This window comes from Mytilus edulis, chromosome 9 (genome assembly GCF_963676685.1).
Source record: "Mytilus edulis chromosome 9, xbMytEdul2.2, whole genome shotgun sequence".
NCBI lineage: Eukaryota > Metazoa > Mollusca > Bivalvia > Mytilida > Mytilidae > Mytilus > Mytilus edulis.
The window spans coordinates 40,862,972-40,885,919 of NC_092352.1; the positions used below are offsets into that span (position 1 = coordinate 40,862,972).

At 32.9% G+C, this 22,948-nt stretch overlaps 2 protein-coding genes across 2 annotated transcripts in view; both read right to left on the bottom strand.

The window, feature by feature from the left end:
- Positions 1-22,948, bottom strand: part of LOC139489963 (neuroendocrine convertase 2-like) — an 89,663-nt gene that overhangs the window by 61,336 nt on the left and 5,379 nt on the right. The gene's annotated exons all lie outside the window — the stretch shown is intronic.
- On the bottom strand, positions 809-12,601 carry LOC139489341 (uncharacterized). Its single transcript, XM_071275650.1, has 6 exons — positions 12,516-12,601; positions 7,205-7,351; positions 6,801-6,955; positions 5,959-6,112; positions 2,767-2,898; positions 809-936 (listed from the first exon to the last, which is right to left on the bottom strand). The coding sequence occupies exons 1-6, from the start codon at positions 12,595-12,597 to the stop codon at positions 809-811; spliced, it is 798 nt and encodes a 265-aa protein (XP_071131751.1). The 5' UTR covers positions 12,598-12,601.

Sequence of the window (22,948 nt, forward strand, 5' to 3'; positions counted from 1 at the left end):
CAAACTCAAATATTATTGCATTATAGTATTCATATAAGATGAAATTATTTCAATTGTGACAAAAATATAAACTGCATTCAAGTTAATTTATCAAAATTAATGCAGAACTTTATTTCTTTGTCAAAGTTATGTACATGTCTTTCAAAAGGAATAAAGGATTATACTTAGTCTAGTGCTGGTATATTATTTACTTTAACGCTGCTTAAATTGATCTATGCTTACCAGTTTCCTGTTGTGCTATACAGAACAGAACATATTTTATTTCCAATTAAGGGCCCACAAGGGGCATACAGAGCATACATGAATAAGGCAAAAGAATATTGATTTGCATAGATACATAGATACACACATTTTTTTACATACAGTTACAATACAATTACTAACTCATATTCACTTTAATAAATTTACCAACAGCATTAAGGACCTGATTGTCTTCACAGTTTAATAAATAAATAAATTTATGCTGATTATCAAGTGTAGAAAAATTCGGAATTCTTTGGCAAACAAAGTCAAAGAGAGCATCTCTATCCGATTTAAAATTTTCACAGTTAGTTAAAAAATGGATTTCATCTTCAACACAGCCAGAGGAGCATTTTTTGCAAATTCTTTCATTTCGTGGAATATTTGAAAAACGACCAACTTCAATTTGAAGCTTATGAGCAGAAATACGTAATTTGCATATGGATCTTCTAAAATCAAAGTTCTTAATTAAAGAAAGATAATTTTCATAACCAACATTCTGCTTAAATTTTACATAATTAAACAGTTTTCCATCAGAAGCTTTATAACTACTGACGTTCTTAACTCATTACATACCTTCTTCGTACTTGAAGTATCTAAGCCAATGGTCCGATTTGTCACTCTTTTTTTTCAAAAATGATCCGTTTACTATACAGTTGTAAATAGCAGTAGTCCACGTCCCGAATCCATGGAATCCTGCAATTAGAATTGTTTTAATGAACACATAATATTGAGAGATATATTTGTTAACGAAAAAAATACCCAACCACATTTACATAGTACTTTTTAGAAAATACTCATGTACCTTAAAATAGTGATGCTAACGATTCAAAGATTTCTATTTCTGTTATACAGTTTTTTATACGTTATGTTTGAGTCTCTATTCACTACCGATGATTTTCATAGCCTTTCTATGGTTAAAAGAAAAGTCGTGATGTGTTTTCAATGGGTTAAGTTTGTAACGCGGATTTGTTCTCTCTCAAACGATTTATTACTTTTAAAGAGCGGTATTCTACTGTTGCTTTTATCTATAATCTATAATGATTGTGGTTTTTTTTTTACGATTGTGACATTATGACATAGTGATAACCGCATGGCGGCTGTTATTAATATGACAGTAGCGGCATGACCTGTTGACGCTTCCGGTTTCGCTCCTTTTGAGGTTCATGCAAGTCCAGTTCATGTTTATTACAGTTAATTTTCTTTTGAGATTTTAAAATCGGTTATGTTAATTTAGATTGAATATTCCAAAAACAGTCATTTCAAATTATCATATTCTCAATAGATACAATAGAGTAACGAATGCTACCAAAGGGAAAGTCAAACTCATAGATAGAAAATAAACTGATTGTCAACGTCATGGCTAAAAATAAAAAGACAAACAGACAAATAATAGTACAGAAGACACAACATAAAAAACTAAAGACTAAGCAACACGATTAACCCCACCAAAAAAGGTGGGATAATCTCAGGTGCTCCAGAAGGTTAAGCAGATCCTGCGCCATCTGTGGCACCCGTCGTGTTGCTTATGTTATTACAAATCCGGTAAATAGTCTAATTCGGTAGGTCACATTCGAAAAGGGTATTGTAGTTACGACAAAAGGAACATATCCGATATCATCTGTGACACGGTTATTCCATAACGGTCAACCAACTCGTGATGGCGTCCGTAAAAGTTACGAAAGGATTATTTCAACTTCACTATTTGGAACTCTTTGTTTGATTGTTTCCTCTATGTAGGAAATCATAATAGGAAATACAAGCCCGGGAATACCGTATCAATTGGAAGACATATACTCCGTATGCAGGCGCTGCTCGAATGTTGATGCTTAGAAATGGAAAGTTCACAATTTGGAAGTAGAAATTATCTCTTTTGTTGTAAAGTTTAGTTTTCAACCAACCCTCATTGTCAATGTCTAGATGTAAGTCCAGATATGAGACAGACTTAGCTGTATCTGTATTATCCTTTATCTCCAGTTCGAAGGGATAGATTCGTTCAACATAGTCAAGATATATCGATAACATGCAGGCAAGCATTGGGAGTTGTGATAACACTGATATGAAATTTGCAAACCAAATTAACAGTGTCACACAGTACAAAATGCATGTGACGAATCAAGAAATTGACAGATGGAGTCACCAATCAAACATATTAATCATTTTGAATGAAAAACTACTTAAAAGCTATAGGCAAATAGTTGGCATTGAGATAATACTTTTATGACTGGATTTTGATTAAACAAAAACAAACATGTATTTTCCAGATTATTTGTTCTTAAAAAGTTATCAAAGGTACCAGGATTATAATTTAATACGTCCAAATGAAAACAAAAGTACTCTTAAATCCGACGTTACAGACCAAGATAGATATGTTGTCAGGTAAATATAAACTCATTCATTATTAGGTATGATACTACTCAATATTTGGTCGAAAATATTAACGATTATCTGCACCACATGTCAGTTAATATATGTATTTTAAATCTAAATATTCAAAATATCCAATTGTACTCGTAAAAAACTTGCCTCCGGGTCCATCACAAGTGAACTTTTTTGTAGAATTGCAGTCATTTGTCGTGAATGAACCATTAGTTTTAGCGAGGCAATGATGTTTATGTGGAATTCCTTCACCATTTTGTATCATTTTATTCCTCAAGTCTACGAATGTATGCAATATACAAAAATTGTAGTATGTCAAACACTGCATTATAAGATCATCTTCGACTTTTAATTTGGATGTATACATCATGTATTATTCTTTAACGCTCAAATGCCAAAATGCGTACTAGTCAAATATCAGATATTTATCTTACATTGAGACGGAACCACGGCTGTGGAATATCAACAGCATATGCTACTGAAAGTAACACTGAGTGAAATAGCAAGTGATTTTTAAAAGTATAAACAGGGTTTAATTAATCTTTCTGTTTTTACCAGTCTATAAGTGTAATAAAACTTACACTACAACTATGTAATGAAATATTTACCTTATGTTTAAGGTCCAATTTTGCGATTTGCGCTTTGTTTTTATTATCATTTATGATATTATTTGCTTGCTTAAATTTTTTTAGGTTCGAGGTGAACACGAAGACGATTATTCCAGTAATACATGTTAAAATCATATCATACGTTTTTATTACCTCGGTCACAACAGATCGTACGATATTCTGACGTGGAAGATATATAATATAGTTGTCGTGCAAAATGTCAGAAAAATATTTTGAGTGGTCACATCCGCTAGGAAATGTCCAAGATGGTTCCACGATGGGTACGCGACAGAAAACCGGTACCAATGCTGATGACTTTCAGTTTCAAGTTCTACACGCTACCTCGGTAAAGACTTAATGCAATAAGATTTTTGTCTGTGAATATCTAGGCCAAAACAAATATCTTCTTGAGCTAATACTAATTAGAAACTATTGTAGACTGCTTTTGGTTTTGTGTGCCCTTAATGTTTAAAGGTATTGTTGTTATGATAACTCGAGTGTCCCTGATCAATTTTGTTTGAAATAATACGGATTGTGCGCAATAGAAACAATTCAACGATCGTATTTGAATTGAAGTAAGATAAAAAAAAGAAAAAAAAGGCTCTTAAGAGCCTGTGTCGCTCACCTTGGTCTATGTGCATATTAAACAAAGGAAACAGATGGATTCATGACAAAATTGTGTTTTGGTGATGGTGATGTGTTTGTAGATCATACTTTACTGATCATTCTTGCTACTTACAATTTTCTCTATCTGTAATGAACATGGCCCTTTAGTTACAGAGGAAAACATCTTGTAAAAACTTACCAAAATTTACCAAAGTAATGAAAATTGTTAAAAATTGACTATAAAGGGCAACAACTCCTTAAGGGGCCAACTGACAATTTTGGTCAGGTTGACTTATTTGTAGATCTTAATTTGCTGAACTCTAGTGCTGTTTACAGTTTATCTTTATCTATAATAGTATTCAAGATAATAACCAAAAACAGTTAAATTTCTTTAAAAATTACAAATTAGGGGGCAGCAACCCAACAACCAGTTGTCCAATTCATCTGAAAATTTCAGGGCAGATAGATATTTACTAGATAAATAAGTTAACCCCTTGTAAGATTTGCTTTAAGGTAGATGGGGTGTCTAAATTATAATCCATAGAATCTTTTAATAATTTGCCAAAATGTAGTTCATATCCTGCTTGTTTAAAAACATTAATAAAAAGAATGGGTCACCGAACTTATTTTCACGCTACAGGTTGTTCAAAATTGTCAAGATTTTGTATGGATTATGCATGGAAAACCCATTTTTCCGCCATAAAACGCAAACCACACCATAGAATTTAGAGATAAAATATGAGAAGATAGCTTCAATATTATGCTTTCAGATAAGAAAAAGAAAAAATGGGGTCACCGGACTCGTTTTCTTGCTACATGTAAAAATGGGTAAATTCCTAACACATTCTATTGTAAAAGTAACACTATCTGGATTATCTGCCCTTGCATTTGAGTTGCCTCCCCTTATTTGACAAAGTTGGAAAAAAAGGAATCCAACAAAAGAATTCTTATTTTTGTAAAATACAATCATAAATATGATCAAACATGGCATTTTCTATATTATAATGAAAATTCTCACACATGAATTACCTACTACTATAAAAATTTGCACATTTCATCAAAGATCTAGACCTTGTTTTCTAGTATTTCAAAATCCAAGATGGAGGAAGACACCCTATCTACCTTAAAGGCTTTGGTTTCAGAGTTATAAACCAAAATCTACATTTTACCCCCATGTTCTATTTTTAGTCATGGCGGCCATCTTTGTTGGTTGGCCGGGTCAGCGGAAACAATTTATAAACTAGATACCCCAAATGATGATTGTGGCCAAGTTTGGTTAAATTTGGCAAAGCAGTTTCAGAGGAGAAGATTTTTGTGAAAGATTACAAAAATTTACGAATAATTGGTAAAAAATTACTATTAAGGGCAATGACTCCTTAAGGGGTCAACTGACCATTTTGATCATTTGACTCATTTGTAGATCTTACTTTGCTGAACATTATTGCTGTTTACAGTTTATCACTATCTATAATAATTTTCAAGACAATAACCGAAAACGGACAAAATTTCCTTAAATTAACCAATTCAGGGGCAGCAACCCAACAACCCATTGTCCCATTCATCTGAAAATTTCAGGGCAGATAGATCTTGACTTAGTAAACTAATTTTACCCCATGTCAAATTTGCTCTAAATGCTGTGGTTTCAGAGTTATAAGCCAAAATATACATTTTACCCCTATGTTCTATTTTAGCCATTGCGGCCATCTTGGTTGGTTGGGCGGGTCACCGGACACAATTTATAAACTAGATACCCCAATGATGATTGTGGTCAAGTTTGGTTAAATATGGCCCAGTAGTTTCAGAGGAGAAGATTTTTGTAAAAGTTAACGACGACGGACGACGACAGACGACGACGGACGACGGACGTCAAGTGATGAGAAAAGCTCATTTGACCCTTTGGACCAGGTGAGATAAAAAAGCAAACTAAACTTTACATAACACAACATATATTGGGTGCGCAGGAACAAGGATTGTACACTAATTCTGGCTTTATTATTTTGATGTAGCAGATTAAGTTTTATACTTGTAATTGAGGTTCAGACCTATCTTCTACGCCGATACATGTCCAAACTGATTTCTTATACTCTATATCGAGAATTTGCAGACTAAAGAAAAACTAAATTACCTGTTTCAAATTTAAAGATTGGAAGTGAACGACGCGATAGCGAATACGCATCATCAACATTTTCCATTTTGGTTGAATCAAAGAAGATACAAACTGGAATCTGTACTAATTGTGACTTCAATTCGGTTTTATAAATACACTTGCAAATATTGTTCTAAATTGAAAAAAAAATATTAGTTAATTCATATATAAATAGGTGAACATTCTGAAATATGTAAAAAGCACTAAGCTAGTAATTTTCTAAAGTACAGTCACACTAGTTCAATACATGCAGGATTAATATAGCAGCTGATTAAATACCATAACAGTTAGAGGAGATACAAAGCCCGGATATTAACATATGCCTTAAATCGGAAAGAATAGACTATACATAAGTTTCGAGTGAAAATGTGCATTGTAATAATTGTAAACTCAATATAACCTACTCCGCGTCAGTATTAAGGCATGGTTTTATATGTGATCTGGAGCCCTGATATAATGGGTTGTATGTAGACTAATTTTGAGACAACTCGGAGCAATTTTAAAAGCATCTTTGATTAATCTCAAGTACAATTCAAACGCTTATCAAAGCATCACTGCAAGTCACTTCCTACATCTTATGTGCAATATAGCAAATAAAAAGAGGATGATGATGATGATGATGATATTGTATGGTTTGGAAATTGTTTATTATTCATTAGTTACTAAACATGCTTTATACTTTTCACTATGCTAACTATTTTAATAACTCATGTTTGAAATAAAGTGAGAGAAGAAAATCTATAGTAACAAAATATTAGGATAATATCGGGTATACTAGACTTATCGTGTCTATTATTTAACTAACAGTACTTCGTACTTACAAAAAATGTAAAAACGTCGCTTTTTGCGGTACAGAAATATGCACACTTGAATACGGTGTTGGACTCTACGGCGGGTACACTGTCTGGAAAATATTGGTTTAAAGTTTGTTTTGTATCCTTAATTGAAACCATTTTAACTGGTACGTCCAAGCAACCTGAAAAAATTATTATATATGCACAATAATACACAGATGCATGTGACTAATAATTGTAATACGTTGCCAAAAAACAAATTAAATTGATTTTATTTGCAATTTTTTATGTCGTTTACGTTTTTTTAATATATACAAGGTTGGTGTATATTTGTGAATTAAAAAATAAAAAAAATAAATCATTCAAAATATTACCAATTATTGATGTATTTAAAAAAAATGTTTTTTAAATATGACGGTATGAAAAATTACCATAAAAAGATGTCCAATCTGATGTTAAATTCCGTGATGAAGTCCAGGCGGTAAATGTTTCAGGTAACTCGCTAAAATCTCTCTGTGTGTACATGATGTCTCCAACAAATGGAACATTACAGAGTTGTTGTGCATCTATCCATGTTACTATGCAAAATAATCATGTTTTAAAATTAGATTCATACGTAAAACCTGTTGTTTTGCTTTTTGTATAATTATCTTTACAGAATTGTCTTATTATATAATAATTAGTCATGCATTTTCCTTGTTTTTTTTTGCTCGTTGTATGTAGACTGAAACGATATATGCACTTAGTTTCACAGATTGTTCATGTGTTAGATTGAATTTATTTTTTATAATAAGCTATTTGCATTTTTCTCGCATTGCTAATAGGAAAATAACATATAAGGCACACATACTCATAATAAGCGAATGTGATATGTTTGACAATAAGATAACTACAGCGTTTTGCATTTGCGCCGATCTGCATTTCTTTTACGCCGATTTTTTCTTTCATTTTGGCCGATTTTTGTTTTCATTTGCGCCAAATTTGTCACAGGTAAATTACAGGCCTAGATGAATGTTATTTTCTATTTATCATTATTGACATCTTCCGTTAGCCAGTTGAACAAATGATATGAATTGTCAATCATAACAAGAATATGACTGTTGTCCTCTGCTCACCACGGGGAATGGGACGTAGGATGTCCAGCAGGATAAGTCTCTCTGGTATTTTTCGTCCCTCTATTATAAGTCAATTTAAACGTACTTTGATACTTTAAAATCAAGATGTAAAACCTAAGATAAAAGCACTTTGTTTCTACTCTGTTTATACTAAAAGGACGAATTAAAACTCTATTTACAACATAAAAACCCATAAAAAACGGAATATATTAAAATCATTCATCTGTTCTTGTCAAGTATTTATAGGCAACAAATATAATAAATGTGATTTCATCTCTTCTTTATTTGTCGTAAGTGTCAATAATGAAGTCCATCTTTTCTTTCTCTTTAGTTTATGTACTGATGCGGGCATTACTATAGCTCGCATTTAAACATACATAACGGCCTGGATTTTCTTAACTTAAACATTTAATAAGTGAACAAAAGAGGGACGAAAGATACCAAAGGGACAGTCAAACTCATAAATCCAAAACAAACTGACAACGCCATGGCTAAAAATGAATAAGACAAACAAACAACAGCACACACGACACAACATAGAAAACTAAAGAATAAACAACACGAACCCCACCAAAAAACTAGGGGTGATCTCAGGTGCTCTGGAAGGGTAAGCATATCCTGCTCCACATGCGGCACCCGTCGTGTTGCTTATGTGATAACAAATCCGGTAAATGGTATAATTCGGTAGGTCACATTCATGAAAGGAAAGGGGATTGTAGTTACGATGTAAGGAACATATCCAATATCATTTGTGATACGGTTATTCCATAACGGTCAACCAACTCGTGATGGCATCCGTAAAATTTACGAAGGTATGGTTTTAACTTCACCATTTAGAACTCTTGGTTTAATAGCTTCCTTGTGAGCAGCAACCCTCTATCAAGAAAATCATGATAGGAAATGCAAGCACGGGAATATCGTATCAACTGGGAGATATATACCCCGTATGCAGGTGCTGCTGGAATGTTGCTACTTAGAAATGAAAAGTTCACAATTGGAAAGCTGAAATCATCTCTTTTGTCGTAAAGTTTTGTTTTCAACCGACCCTCATTGTCAATTTCTAGATGTAAGTCAAGATATGAGGCACACGTAACTGTATCTGTAGTATCCTTTATCTATAGCTCGATTGGATAGATGCGTTCCACATAGTCACCAAATTTTAAATTATTTAGTGAAAGAATATCATCTATATAGCGAAAAGTAGAGTTAAAGGATATTGCTAACTTTTTATCCTTCTTCATAAGAAGTTCTTGCATGAAGTCATTCTCATAATAATAAAGACACAAGTCTGCAAGTAGAGGGGCACAGACAACGTTCATAATCCAATTTTACCAATATACCTTCAATGTATAGTATATCTACAAGTATTTACTCACCTGTGTTAAACTGGACATGCTATAGGTTGCACTTTGTAAATACAGCTGTTTCTCAAAACATGCCTCTTTTGGGGAGTAATTGAATATTCATAGAAAATTCATTTTGTTTACATACTGGTTCCCAGTTATGCTCTCTGTGTTCCATATCGCAGAGACAGAACTTGGGAATGTTACCAGTAAATAAACACGTGCATATTGTTTACATTGAAATATGTGTTAACCTTTCATTCGAGGTAGGGGTAGTTAAGAAAATTAGTGTAAGTTTAAACTCTGAGAAGTTCAGGGCATATAAACGTTGAAAATATGCCGCACAGCCCTATATTTTGACCTTTGAAAAAAATTGTGGTGCATATGAACTTTCAATTCTAGGATAAGATTTTTTTCAAAACTTCATAGTAAAAGTGGTACAGTTTTAGCCGTAAAAGGAGTTCCTATGGGAAATTGCATTGTCAATATTTACAGAAATGCAACCTATATAGGGTGAAAAAAGGGAACATTCAGAATTTATCCAAATTTGCTTTATTTCACAGATTTTCAAGAAATTAACTCAAATAAGAAGTTTTATAAATATTTAATGAAGATTGATAGAATCCTGGGCCTTAAATATGATGACTCAGCATAAATTCACAGTTTACAGTATGCATAGTTTACTTAAAGTCCTGGATACAAAATTAAATCATAATATTTGCATATTTGTAAGTTAAATTGTTAAGAAGTGCTTATATTTACTCTTCGCAGTCATTGAAACTCATAGATCCTTCCTGAATATTATTTATGGGGTATTTGTGTCCTTTCGATAACCCAAAAGTAAGCCGCAACACCTAAATCTGCTTTTTTGTCACCACGGCATAATAAATACAAGCTAGAAAAACAAAAATATCTCAAGAAAACTTAAAATAGTGTGTTCTATCCTGAATATGTACTAAATATTCCAAATTGCTAGAAACAGCAGAATTATTTAGGAAATTTGAGGCCCCAGGGGCAAGAAACATAGAAAATTGCCTACCCCCTGTTTCATAAAAGAATAACTTAACTTGTAAATGCTATGATTTTATGATTTTAAAGTTCTTGATATAGAAAACAATAACTATGCTTGGAAGTAATGCAAAAATCAAATGTTAACAGTCATCTCTACAACATTTTAAGTGAATTTATATCTCAGACTGGTATCTGCATACATACAACTATTCCAAATATGGCTTTGTTTGAACACTTCTAGTATATATAGTAGCTAAATTGTGTCAGATATATGGTTAAAGATGATACTGTTGTGACAAGAATTCTAAATTTGACCATTTGAGGCAGAAAATTTGTTCTTTAATTGACAAATAGGCATACAGTAAGATGTGGACTGGAGATAGAGGCTGGATTGGATACTTTATATAATCTTGAATGTTGTAATGATTGACTGCTAAACATTACATTTATGATATTCTGATATGCTTTCAATATGTTATCAAAACAGTTTTTAACAGGTTCTAGGCATTTTATATCAGAAAATATGCAAATAGGGTAAGCTGGCAATAATTAAAGTCTTGTTTTCAAATTCTTTAAAAAATTGAAACAGGGGAGGGGGTATAAAATGTATAGTAAAGAAAAACTTAGAGTATACACAGTGATTTCTTTAAGACTTTAATTCTGATAAATGAGTATTAATGTGAGAAAAACTGATTTTTAGAGAGTTTTCTATTTGAATAAATGTCTGTATAGGTTGCACTTTGTAAATACAGCTGTTTCTCAAAACATGCCTCTTTTGGGGAGTAATTGAATATTCATAGAAAATTCATTTTGTTTACATACTGGTTCCCAGTTATGCTCTCTGTGTTCCATATCGCAGAGACAGAACTTGGGAATGTTACCAGTAAATAAGCACGTGCATATTGTTTACATTGAAATATGTGTTAACCTTTCATTCGAGGTAGGGGTAGTTAAGAAAATTAGTGTAAGTTTAAACTCTGAGAAGTTCAGGGCATATAAACGTTGAAAATATGCCGCACAGCCCTATATTTTGACCTTTGAAAAAAATTGTGGTGCATATGAACTTTCAATTCTAGGATAAGATTTTTTTCAAAACTTCATAGTAAAAGTGGTACAGTTTTAGCCGTAAAAGGAGTTCCTATGGGAAATTGCATTGTCAATATTTACAGAAATGCAACCTATAAGAATCAAATATAAAATCGGCGCAAATAAAAAAAATAAATCGGCGCTAATGAAAGAATGACAATTTTAAAAAATCGGCGCAAATGAAAGAATGACAATTTTAAAAAATCTGCGCAAATGAAAGAATGACTATTTAAAAAATTGGTGCAAATGGAAGAATTGCTATTTTAAAAATCGGCGCAAATGTAATACGCACAATTACTACCCTTCAGAGACGAAAGAACATGTGTGTATATTTTAACTAGCAAAATATTCAAGAAAACATGTATTATCCTTGAAAAGCTGTAACTAACAGCGTGACTTAAGCTAAATACAATAAACGAAATGTAATTCTTATATGACAAAAAGTTACTAACGACAACCACTGATTTAAATGTTACTGATTTGTGGGCGACTTTTTTATAGCCGGTTTTGACTGCTGAACTGCCAATGGTAAAAAAATGCACAACCACATATGGTTGTTGAGGACTCTCAGGAAGATTAGTTATAACTAATGGGATCATCCTCTTGAAATAAAGATTATTTATTTATTTATGTTTAATATTTGTATAACCGCACAACAAAAAAGGCTTCTAGTTAACTAGATATAACTGAAATGTAAACTTGAAAACTGATTGATCACTCGTAATATGCATGTAAATTTAACACACGTCTCATAAATCTGAATTTTGTATGACCCTAATGTTTGTGTTGATGTGTGTTGATGTTTGTGGCTATTTAAAACTGCTTTTGTAGTTACACGTCCTTATTTAAAATTTTAAAGCAAATTAATATCTTGTAATCACTAACTCATATTTCAATCATGAATCAGCTGACAACAATAGAAACAAATATTGCTTATTTGATCTTTTATCCAAGTGCCACCAGACTAATACAGTAACAAGGACAATGTCTTCTGTCTTTTGACTGACAATTAGGTATATTGGCTTTAAACGACCCTTCCTTGTGTTATTATACTACAACACAATTACTTATAGAACTATATAATTAAATACGCATACACTAATTACACAACTGCTAAAGCAGTCTAATATCTTCTTATGGTACTATGTATACTACATGAAATATCTAAGAATCGAAAATATACTAACCTTTTGATGAATTGAGAAAGAATTTGGCATATACAAGATAATCATTTAGCAGTGTAATGATAGTTAATGCTAACCACCACATTGTTTTTATTATTGTATAATGGTAGAGGAAGTATTTGTATAAAAAATAATTTCCTGTAAATAAACGGATGTAGATACTAGATAGTTTGGGTTATGTATCATTCAAACAATGAAGCTAACAATTATTTTTTTTTCGTTTTATTTGGGATTATATATTGCGTGGGATTGAAACGTAAATAATGGTTTTGTCCTCGAACTTTGTTAAAATAATCTGCTGGTAAAAATGTTTCATAACAAACAGCATGAACGAGCGGCTCAAAAGAAACCAATGCAAATTCACAAACTGTTAAACGCATTGAAAATAACAAATATTAACTTACTGCTTACTTCTTAGTCTGTTTTAATTGTTTCAATACTCAGACTATTTTTAAATCATAAACTGTACCAATTAATTTCCTTTACTTATATGGTTCGTTAAAATCAATAAAACCGATTTCATAAGAGACATGAATTTGTTTTTAGATTCAATTAATTCGAAATTTTAAAATATAACAGGTTGTCAAGCAGATAAAGGCATGTTGTGAAGCAAATTATGAAATAATGGAATATTATATGTTGTTGTGTAATGCGAATTCCAAGAAAGATGTTTTCGTGTTTTTCATGTATCCCCGCATATCTTAAGTAAGTCAATACATACCGTGTTTGTTTGCACATTGTTTGTTTCATTGACAGAAAGGGCTTAAAAGAGGAGCGATAGATACCAGAACGGACATTTAGAGAACTTGCATTGTAAATGAACGAGGTGTTACATTATGGTCATTTGCACTGTTTTCTCGTGGTCACGTGATAATCTTTGAAAATGAGAGTCAAAATGCAGAAATCGATGGGTCTCTGTGAAAACTGTTAAAATATGGGAAAATAAAGGTTGGCAGGTAGGTGAAACTTACATAAATGAAGAGATAAATGAAAAATGAACAGAGTGATGCCCGATTTATATAATACCAAGGCCCCCAATCGGCACCAGAAGCGACGAAGTAGCGCATCTATTTAGGGTGGGCAAATATCCACTTTTTGATATGGGACAAGATCTGACGTCCCACGGCCCCACCTTGTCTCGCAAAACAGCCGTTGGACGTCAGAGTAATCTCGAACTAAACGACATGTAGCCTCATCACATTTTTTTAGGCTTTAGTAAATGTATTGACACATACATTTTTGAAATTTTGTAACAACAAATTTGGGCAAACACATATTGTTGGTAATGAGAAACAAATAAAATAAACTGCCAATTATGATTTTTTTCTTTAAATATGAGAGACAACGATTGATACTGGTCTCATCATAAATCATTGAAAAATATAGATTTTTAAAAACAAAACTGTCTAACGGGCACACAATTAGATATTTTTACGGAAATGTCCATTAACAGTATCAAAACATTTGACTTTTCTTCTCTGTACACTAGTATTCCACATTCCAAACTAAAAGACAAATTGAAAGAGTTGGTATTGCTTTGCTTCGTAAAAAGAATGGCCAACGTAGATACAAGTATCTTGTCTTGGGGAGGGATAAATCCTACTGTGTAAAGGATCACTCTGATTCGAACAAAAAATTCTCTGAAACTGATATTATCAAGATGCTTGATTTCTTGATTGACAACATATTTCTTACGTTCGGGGGACGTGTTTTTCAACAGACTGTCGGCATTCCAAAGGGAACAGACTGTGCCCCTCTACTTGCCGACTTGTTTCTTTATTATTATGAGGCTGACTTCATGCAGGAACTTCTTAGGAAGAAAGATAAGACGTTATCAATATCCTTTAATTCTACTTTTTGCTATATAGATGATGTTCTTTCACTAAATAATTTAAAATTTGGTGACTATGTGGAACGCATCTATCCAATCGAGCTAAGGATACTACAGATACAGTTAAGTCGGTCTCATATCTTGACTTACATCTAGAAATTGACAATGAGGGTCTGTTGAAAACAAACTTTACGACAAAAGAGATGATTTCAGCTTTCCAATTGTGAACTTTCCATTTCTAAGTAGCATCATTCAGCAGCACCTGCATACGGGGTATATATCTCCCAATTGATACGATATTCCCGTGCTTGCATTTCCTATCATGATTTTCTTGATAGAGGGTTGCTGCTCATAAGGAAGCTATTAAACCAAGAGTTCCAAATGGTGAAGTTGAAATCATCCCTTCGTAAATTTTACGGACGCCATCACGAGTTTGTTGACCGTTATGGAATAACCGTTTCACAAATGATATCGGATATGTTCCTTACGTCGAAACTACAATCCCCTTCCCTTTCATGAATGTGACCTACCGAATTAGACCATTTACCGGATTTGTTATCACATAAGCAACACGACGGGTGCCGCATGTGGAGCAGGATCTGCTTACCCTTCCGGAGCACCTGAGATCACCCCTAGTTTTTTGTTGGGGTTCGTGTTGTTTATTCTTTAGTTTTCTATGTTGTGTCGTGTGTGCTGTTGTTTGTTTGTCTTTTTCATTTTTAGCCATGGCGTTATCAGTTTGTTTTAGATTTATGAGTTTGACTGTCCCTTTGGTATCTTTCGTCCCTTTTTTACACTATATATCTATTTAATTTTTATTTAAGAGATTTCACATAATGGTGGATGATGTTATCTGTTGAACTGTGGGATAACGAGTTTAGTTTATATTTTGTATGTTATCAATTATTACCGTAACGTATTCTTAAGGTTTTTCTGCACTACCTTAGACATTTACCGATCTCATGTAAAGCCTAATGAAACGACCGAATATAACAATTAAATATGTATTCCTTCGCAATTTCATCTTCACTTACTTTGATAAGGACTTCTGAGGTACAGTCAGAAAAACGCTTCGTGTGTACTATATTTATTTTTCGTTTCTAACACAGTGTTGATACCGCAGCTGGTGAGGAGATAGTCATCGACAGTAGCTCAGAAGTCTGTTGTCCGAATCATATAACACTTTTCTTAAATTCGCAGTTGATTAATTTCATGTAAATAAACTAAGATTTCAGCAACCTCAGTCAAAGATGACTTTTGAATAATTTGACATTTTTACATCCGTTTTAAGGATATTAGCTACTCCTATAATCAGATCAAACAAACACCTTGGATTTCAAAACTTGTGGTTCCTAATTAGGTGAACCAAGAAAAGTGCAAATTTATAAAGCGTTATTTTGATTTTAACGAACTACCATGAATCAAAATTATTTGTTTACCTCGATTTTCCTTCACTTGTTGGTGTAATGACGATACGGAATTAGATTTGAATCTAAGATATCATACGTCGATGAGGCACTAGTCATCAAGAGCTCAGTATCGGACAATACGTAAAATAATAAACTAATAAGATTGGTTGGTATAATAAAAAATAAGGATACACTTGTTTGTTCCCGGTCTCAGTATTTTGTTTGTGGGCCGATTCAATAACTAGTACAAAAATAACATGCCGCAAGAAAATATGTTGCCCGTACTTGATACACCCTTTAGACTGCGTGTCGAGCACTGTTTGAAATAAATGGCGCATGATTAACGAAGAAGCAGTAACACCAATTTTGTATTTCTAAAGTTCGCTTTGGTATGTTTTCCTTAAAATAACACCATATTTACTAAATCAACCCACCAGTTTTTTTTTAAATGCCCTATACCAAGTCAAGAAAATTATAGTTATCTTACAGTTCGGATTTTTTTTCTCAATCGATTTATGACTTTCGAACAGCGGTATACTACTGTTGCCTTTATTTACAAACTATGAACACTTCAAAATAATTGTGTTTTACACTAATTTAAAAAAAAAATGGTTTAAGTACAAAACACAGGATCAAATTAATAACAGTTCATGTACAAAAAACACATAGATATGTCTGCGCATTCAAATTATAAAATAATTACAAACTAAAAGTTTAGAACTTTTCAAATTAGTCAGCGATTGTTTGATAGTCTCCACTTGTCTCTAGCATTCCAGAAGGGATAAGATATCCAGATGTATCAATATGCTGTATTAGATCTATGCTTTGTTGGACAGTGGGTTTACTTCCTGAAGCCGAGATTTCTGATAATGGAGACACCTCATAGTATTGTCCTGTGATGGAATCTGATATTCTTTGTGGTATTTCGTTGTAATTGTTCTGATCTCGCCGTGCTGTTAGAGATGTGAAGGAAGCTTTTGTCAATTTTCTTCTTTGGATATATATTCTGAAAAAAATATACAATGTGTGAATTGACAACACAATAGTCACATTGCTTGATATTATCAAATTGAAACACTCTGCAGTTATTTCATCTCTGAATCTTTTCATAGGATTGTGTTTGGTACTTGACTAGGCTTCTGCAGAAGAGGGTAGCGTCTTGTATATAATTTTTGAATGAAACGAATAAACTATTAAAATAAAACGCACGATGTAATCAATTATCGACTTATAAGCGATGTATCGAATAATCTATAATTCCAACCACACCTATGTTTATTGACATCACAATCTGCAATGGAGAATAATCGTGATGGTCTTCCAATCAAATTAGATCATCTAAGCAAGTTATTAAAGTGACCTGGATACATGCGATACTATGAGATGGCTTGAATATTCAGCGAGACGTGATGTTTTCGTTTGTATTTTTTGCTAGCTGTGTGACTTTGCGATCATGTGGAGTAATGTAAGCGCTATTTCTTTAATTTGATTTCGTAACATATGTGCTTTTATTATATACTTATAGAAAATAATGGCATAATTGTACCCCATGATGAAACTTATTTGTACATATATTTATTCATTGAATTTAATGAATTGCCTTAGCCGTGTAATATGACTTTAGTTATCAACTGCTTCCGGTTTATATCAACTGCTTCGTTTTCATATCAACTGCTCACGGTTATTATCGCATGCTTTGCTGTAACGTTATCGGATGACATTTCGACGTCATTGGGCAAATTCCGGAAAAAAACCTCACTGGTACGTTTCTTTGTGTAAAATATAACAAAGTTGGATACAAAAAATAAATCTTAGGGATCAAGAATATATTTTATTAATAAATGTAGAACAAATATTACAACAAAAGCATTTTTTCAAAGTTTTAAAAATAGCTTTTGTCTGTGTGTCTTCTGTTGCAGTATATGATAGAAAGAACATAACATGTCAATTTTTATATAAGAACCCTGATCGGCTGTCGGCTCTCGGGCTGATATCATGACATAGGGCTGATAAGGGGTCTGATATGAAAAATGCCATGTTATAATCTATATAATGCAATCAGTCATTAGTTGGTAGAGCATAATTTAATATAAAAACAACCAAATATTAAAACGTATGCAAAATGAAAAGCTACATGTTAATTTATGTAAAATGAGAAAATGTTAGTTCAAAAGTATATAAAATCTTAACAGTAATCGAAACGACAAAACTGACCACGCTTGGAATAATGTGCAATGAATATGAATAGAAACCTAATTGTACTTAAAGTCATATGAAGCTTCAAAATGCATATTTTTTCATAACTCAATTGCTAGTTTTAAGTTTTTTCTCAAGAAAATTTTATAATATGTGCAAATTTAGAAATAAATGCACTTTTTAAAACTCTTTGCTTCCAGTAAACAATTCACCGGTATGTTTTCCCTATGTAGTGCACTCAGTGTGACCTTTCTCATAAAACTTCGGTGATCATAATAAGCATGGGTCTGTAATTAAAATAATATATTATCTTATTGTACATGTTATACACGAGCTGAATATCCATGCTTTTTTGTTGATTGTTTTCTAATACGGTGAAAATCGGTAAAACTACGGCTTCAAAACACTACAATAAGTTAGCTGCCATCATTTTCGCATCATAACGGACTGAAAGAATTTTAACGATTATACGATATGGATTTGTAAAAATTGATAAAATCGTGCGAAGAAGACAATATATGAATGCATTGGTTTAAGAATTGTATAAAATATATTGTTCACCAGTCACTCGTTTCATTTAATATTAACAAGCATACATTTGCTAGTATATCTACTGTAGCAGAATTCGCATACCCTTTTTGAAACCTCTAAATTTCGTTATATTTATCATGTCGTCGGATCAAACTATCAAGACGGGTATCTTATACAATTTGCACCAATCTCTGCCTTATCATAAAGACTAGTTTGTATAGATAAAGAATGCGAAATGAACCACCAACAATCAACAGGAAAACCACACGAGTTGAAACCTTGCTTCGAGCTCAATTTGAACTCTCAACCTCATGCTGAGGTCCTTGACATTCATTCTGTTTTACCCTATTTTGTTAACTTTGTTTACAAAACCTCCCAGAAAAAGTTTTACACTATTCCTTTTTTTTTTTAAACAAAAATCACTTTTCTATATAAATATAATAATGGACACCCTTACATTTTGCCTGAACGGCCTATTTGGTAGAAGATGAGCAGTTCGTTATTGTAGTTCTAAAAAACTACTTACTATACTTACATGCCGAGGAGGAAAATAATGATAGTTGTAAAGGTAACAGCGCCTCCAGTAGTAATTTTGATACACAAATCATCTGTAACGATATATATTCAAATTGTAAATGATACATACGATTATGATAAATAAACACCAAATACCGCGTACAGGAGAAATAATGCAACGATATGTGGGTGTTAAAGAACTAGTTACTGACGAATTTACGCATGTACATGTAGGTTGTCTAATACAGAGCCAAATATTCGTTCCCTTTATAAAATACACTCTTTTTACAGTGGTCACAACCTTTTACTGACAGTTGTTATCCATACATTTGATGAATTTGAGATTTGATTTTGCCATTTGGTTAGGTACTTTCCGGCTAGATTTTTCCTCGGAGTTTGATGTTTTTTTTATTATCTTTTTTTTTAAATGTATTGTTTATTTGATCTAGTCCTAAATAATGATTAACAATTAACACTTTGGTATTAGGATAATGAAAATTATTTAATCTGCGATATATAAGAGGTGATATACGTAACATTTAAGTAAAAAACAATGAAAGAAAAAACAAAGATGATATACAGCAATAAAAGACAACCACTGAATAATGTATGAATTTCCAAACTTCATAATACGATTTTCCCCCGATAATGAGTAAAGAGCGATGTGTTTCATTTTTTTTTTTGTTAATACGTTTCTTGTATATCCAGTATGTTGCACATTGTTTGTTTGATTTACAACTACACTATTCTTTTTACCAGGTGCATCTACATCAGTACTGTTTGTTAAAGCAGGCTCCTTTGTCCTATCGAAGTTTGATTCTGTTGAGTATACAGAGAATTGAAGACTACGATTTCTAGATACTGGCGTGCTGACATGACCTGCAAATATAAAACAAAAGCCAATACATGTATAGGTAACTTAGTCGGTCATAATCAAAATCAACTCCGTTTCACATTTAGGTTTTGTTTTTCCATTCTTTGATTTGTAGCTGTGTTTAAGAATGAGGAAATATCATAAAGTAATACAAATTAAGTCATATTACCCCATCCGTTTTATACAAAAACAATGACGTTAATAATGGAGAATGTTGGTTAGTGTTTTTTTATGAAGAAATTATTTGGAAAAAGGCGGTTGATCTTGATTCGTTCAATAACTTTCAAACTGTCTGACGAGTGCTTTTCATATTTTTAAGAGTTTAAAATATTAAAAAAAAAATATTAAAAAAAATCATAATTCATATGTCGACAAAAACTGACAGAACTATGGCAAAAACAAAATAGTTGACAAAGATACAAAGAAGTTCACGAAACCTTTTACAGAAGTGTAAGGAATGATCACTACGGAATAATCACAGGTACTGCAAAAAGGTTAGCAGATCTTGCTACACAGTAACAACATCAGGTTGCTCCTACATATACAAAAAAAAAGAAGATATAGTATGACTGTCAATGGGACAACAATCCACAAGAGACCAAATTACACAGACATTGACAATTAGTAGGCACCATACGGCATTTAACAATGAGCAGCATAGTCATCTATAAAAGGCCCCGAAATGACAAATGTAAAACAATTAAACGAAAAAAAAATAACAGCCTAATTCATGTACAAAAAATAAAGAAAAGCAAGTACGTAAAAAAGCAACATACGACAACCACGGAATTACAGGCTCCTGACTCTGACTGGCATTTACAGAATGTGAAGGGATAAAACAAATTTGAAGGTGTCAACCCTACCCTAACCTGGGACGCCGTATAATAAGATTAAGGTGGATCGGTCCTTTACCAATGCGCTGATTTTAAAGCATGTTTCTTACGACGAGTGCCTTGGAAACGGTCGCTTTAAGGGGTCTTCTCAAAAATAGCTTTGACGACCTTGGAACGCGGGCGTGTATGAAAGCACCCTTGACGATGTAAACAAGTGATGCAAAACGTTCTTTAAAATAGGAAATACGAACGGTCAGAAATTCAGAGTGCCTTCTTCATTTTTCGTATACAAGTCTAAAAGGAGAAAAATATACATGATTTAAGCATAACATTAAAAAAAATATATAAATACTGACAGAATCACATGTATGACGTCGACGGTAGTCGGTGCCGCTTCGCTTCCAAAACGCATTCTCATCTTACACGGTCGCCTCTTGGGTCCGTTCGTACCATATTTTGAATTCACTTAAATACCGGTTGAATTAAATGATGTCTTGGAGATTTATTTTTGAAAATGGTTTGCCAATGACGCAATGATTGACTATAAACAACAGATAGCGATGTAAACAACTTCATGTCATCGTACAGCTTTCAAAAACAGGTAAACTTGTGACCCGTATCAGAGACATATATGTGTATATATGTCTCTGCCCGTATAGTATGTGTAATATCATTCAATTGTTATCATGTAGTTTATACTTATACATAAGTGACTTCGTTACCTTCCCCATCCTTGTAACTCCCCTTATTAAAATAAAACGTGCAACTCAACTGTGGTTGTTATTACATTGTGTCAGATGATTTGACGTATTACACGCAAGAATTAAGTAACAATTCAATTTATCCTGTCAGCAGTAACGTCCGATGATATTTAAGAGAATATTATTGCAAAATTTGTGTACAACAGGTGACATTGATCAGTAACAAATATGGCAACCGGGTTTCAGTTCGAACACCCATCATTAAATTGGGGTGCACCAGACGTGTACCAAGAATTGCAAAGATTCAAACAACATGTTGAGTTTACATTCAAGGGTCCCCTAGTTAAGGAAGAGCCTGCAGACCGTGCAGGTTGGTTAGGACTATGGATTGGACAACAAGGACGTGAAGTCTACAAAACTTTTGTGTGGCAAGAAAATGAGCAAGACAACCCCGACATAATTCTAGGAAAAAGGAAACATACATCCGCCCTAGGACAAATAAACGTGTAGCCAAATTTAAATCATGTCAAAGGAAGCAGACTGAAGGTGATCATTTTGATAATTTTGTTAAAGACCTTCGACGATTATTGATGGACTGTGACTATGAAAACACCGAGGATATCTTGATAGATCTAATAATCAGTAGCGTTTAACATTCAAAAGTTCAAGAGAGAATGCTTGACAAAGGATTAAATTTGACTATAGCAGAAGCTGTTGAGATTGGACAACAATTGGAACTATCACAAAAACAACTAAAAATGATTCTTGGCGAAGAAATCCTACGCGTCAGTGAACACTCTTACGACAAAAAGAAAGATAAAAAAAGTGCAAAACAAAAATACCGTAGACAATCAGTAAACATTCAAAATAACAATAGACAAGATAAAAAGAGACAAGATACCTATCATCAGTCAAAATGTGGATATTGTGGAACAACGCATGGAAATAACAGATGTCCAGCAAAAGGCACAACATGTAAATACTGTAAAAAGCCTGATTATTGGTTAAAAGTTTGTAGAAAGAGACTTAGAAAAATCAACATGATTCAAGAAGTAGATCAGAGCAGTTGTGATAGTCAAGATAGTAAGAATGAATTATTATACATATCAACCGTAAAAACCGAGACTTGACGAAACTCAGAATACAGATGGATTGTAGACGTTCACATTGGTGACAAGGCACTTCCGGTCAGAATTGACACCGGTGCAAAGTGTAGTATAATTTCCAAGAAATCACTCAATAGATTAGAATTAAAGAGTAAAATGTTCGAAATTACCGATTCGAAGAAAATTCTGAAATCGTACACAGGACACAAGATTCAACAGATTGGTTAAATAAGACTTCCGGTTATATTCAAGGATCGTGAAATCTGTGAAACTTTTGAAATAGTCGATATGGAACAGGACAATATTAGCAGTGGCGACTTTGCAGAGAGTTTGAATCTCGTGAAAAGAATAGACACAATTGACACTATAGAGGAAATTGCTAATAAGCCAAATGAATTGTCACATGACTTTCCAGAACTGATAAAAACTTCAGGAACAT

What these genes read in the sequence shown, in the direction of transcription:
- LOC139489341 (XM_071275650.1), bottom strand. Translation starts at nt 12,597, where the DNA reads ATGTGGTGGTTAGCATTAACTATCATTACACTGCTAAATGATTATCTT. An exon ending in AGATTGGACATCTTTTTATG is followed by an intron (nt 6,956 to 7,204) that starts GTAATTTTTCAT and finishes TAATTTTTTCAG; the next exon opens with GTTGCTTGGACGTACCAGTT. An exon ending in CACTTGTGATGGACCCGGAG is followed by an intron (nt 937 to 2,766) that starts GCAAGTTTTTTA and finishes TTCTAATTGCAG; the next exon opens with GATTCCATGGATTCGGGACG.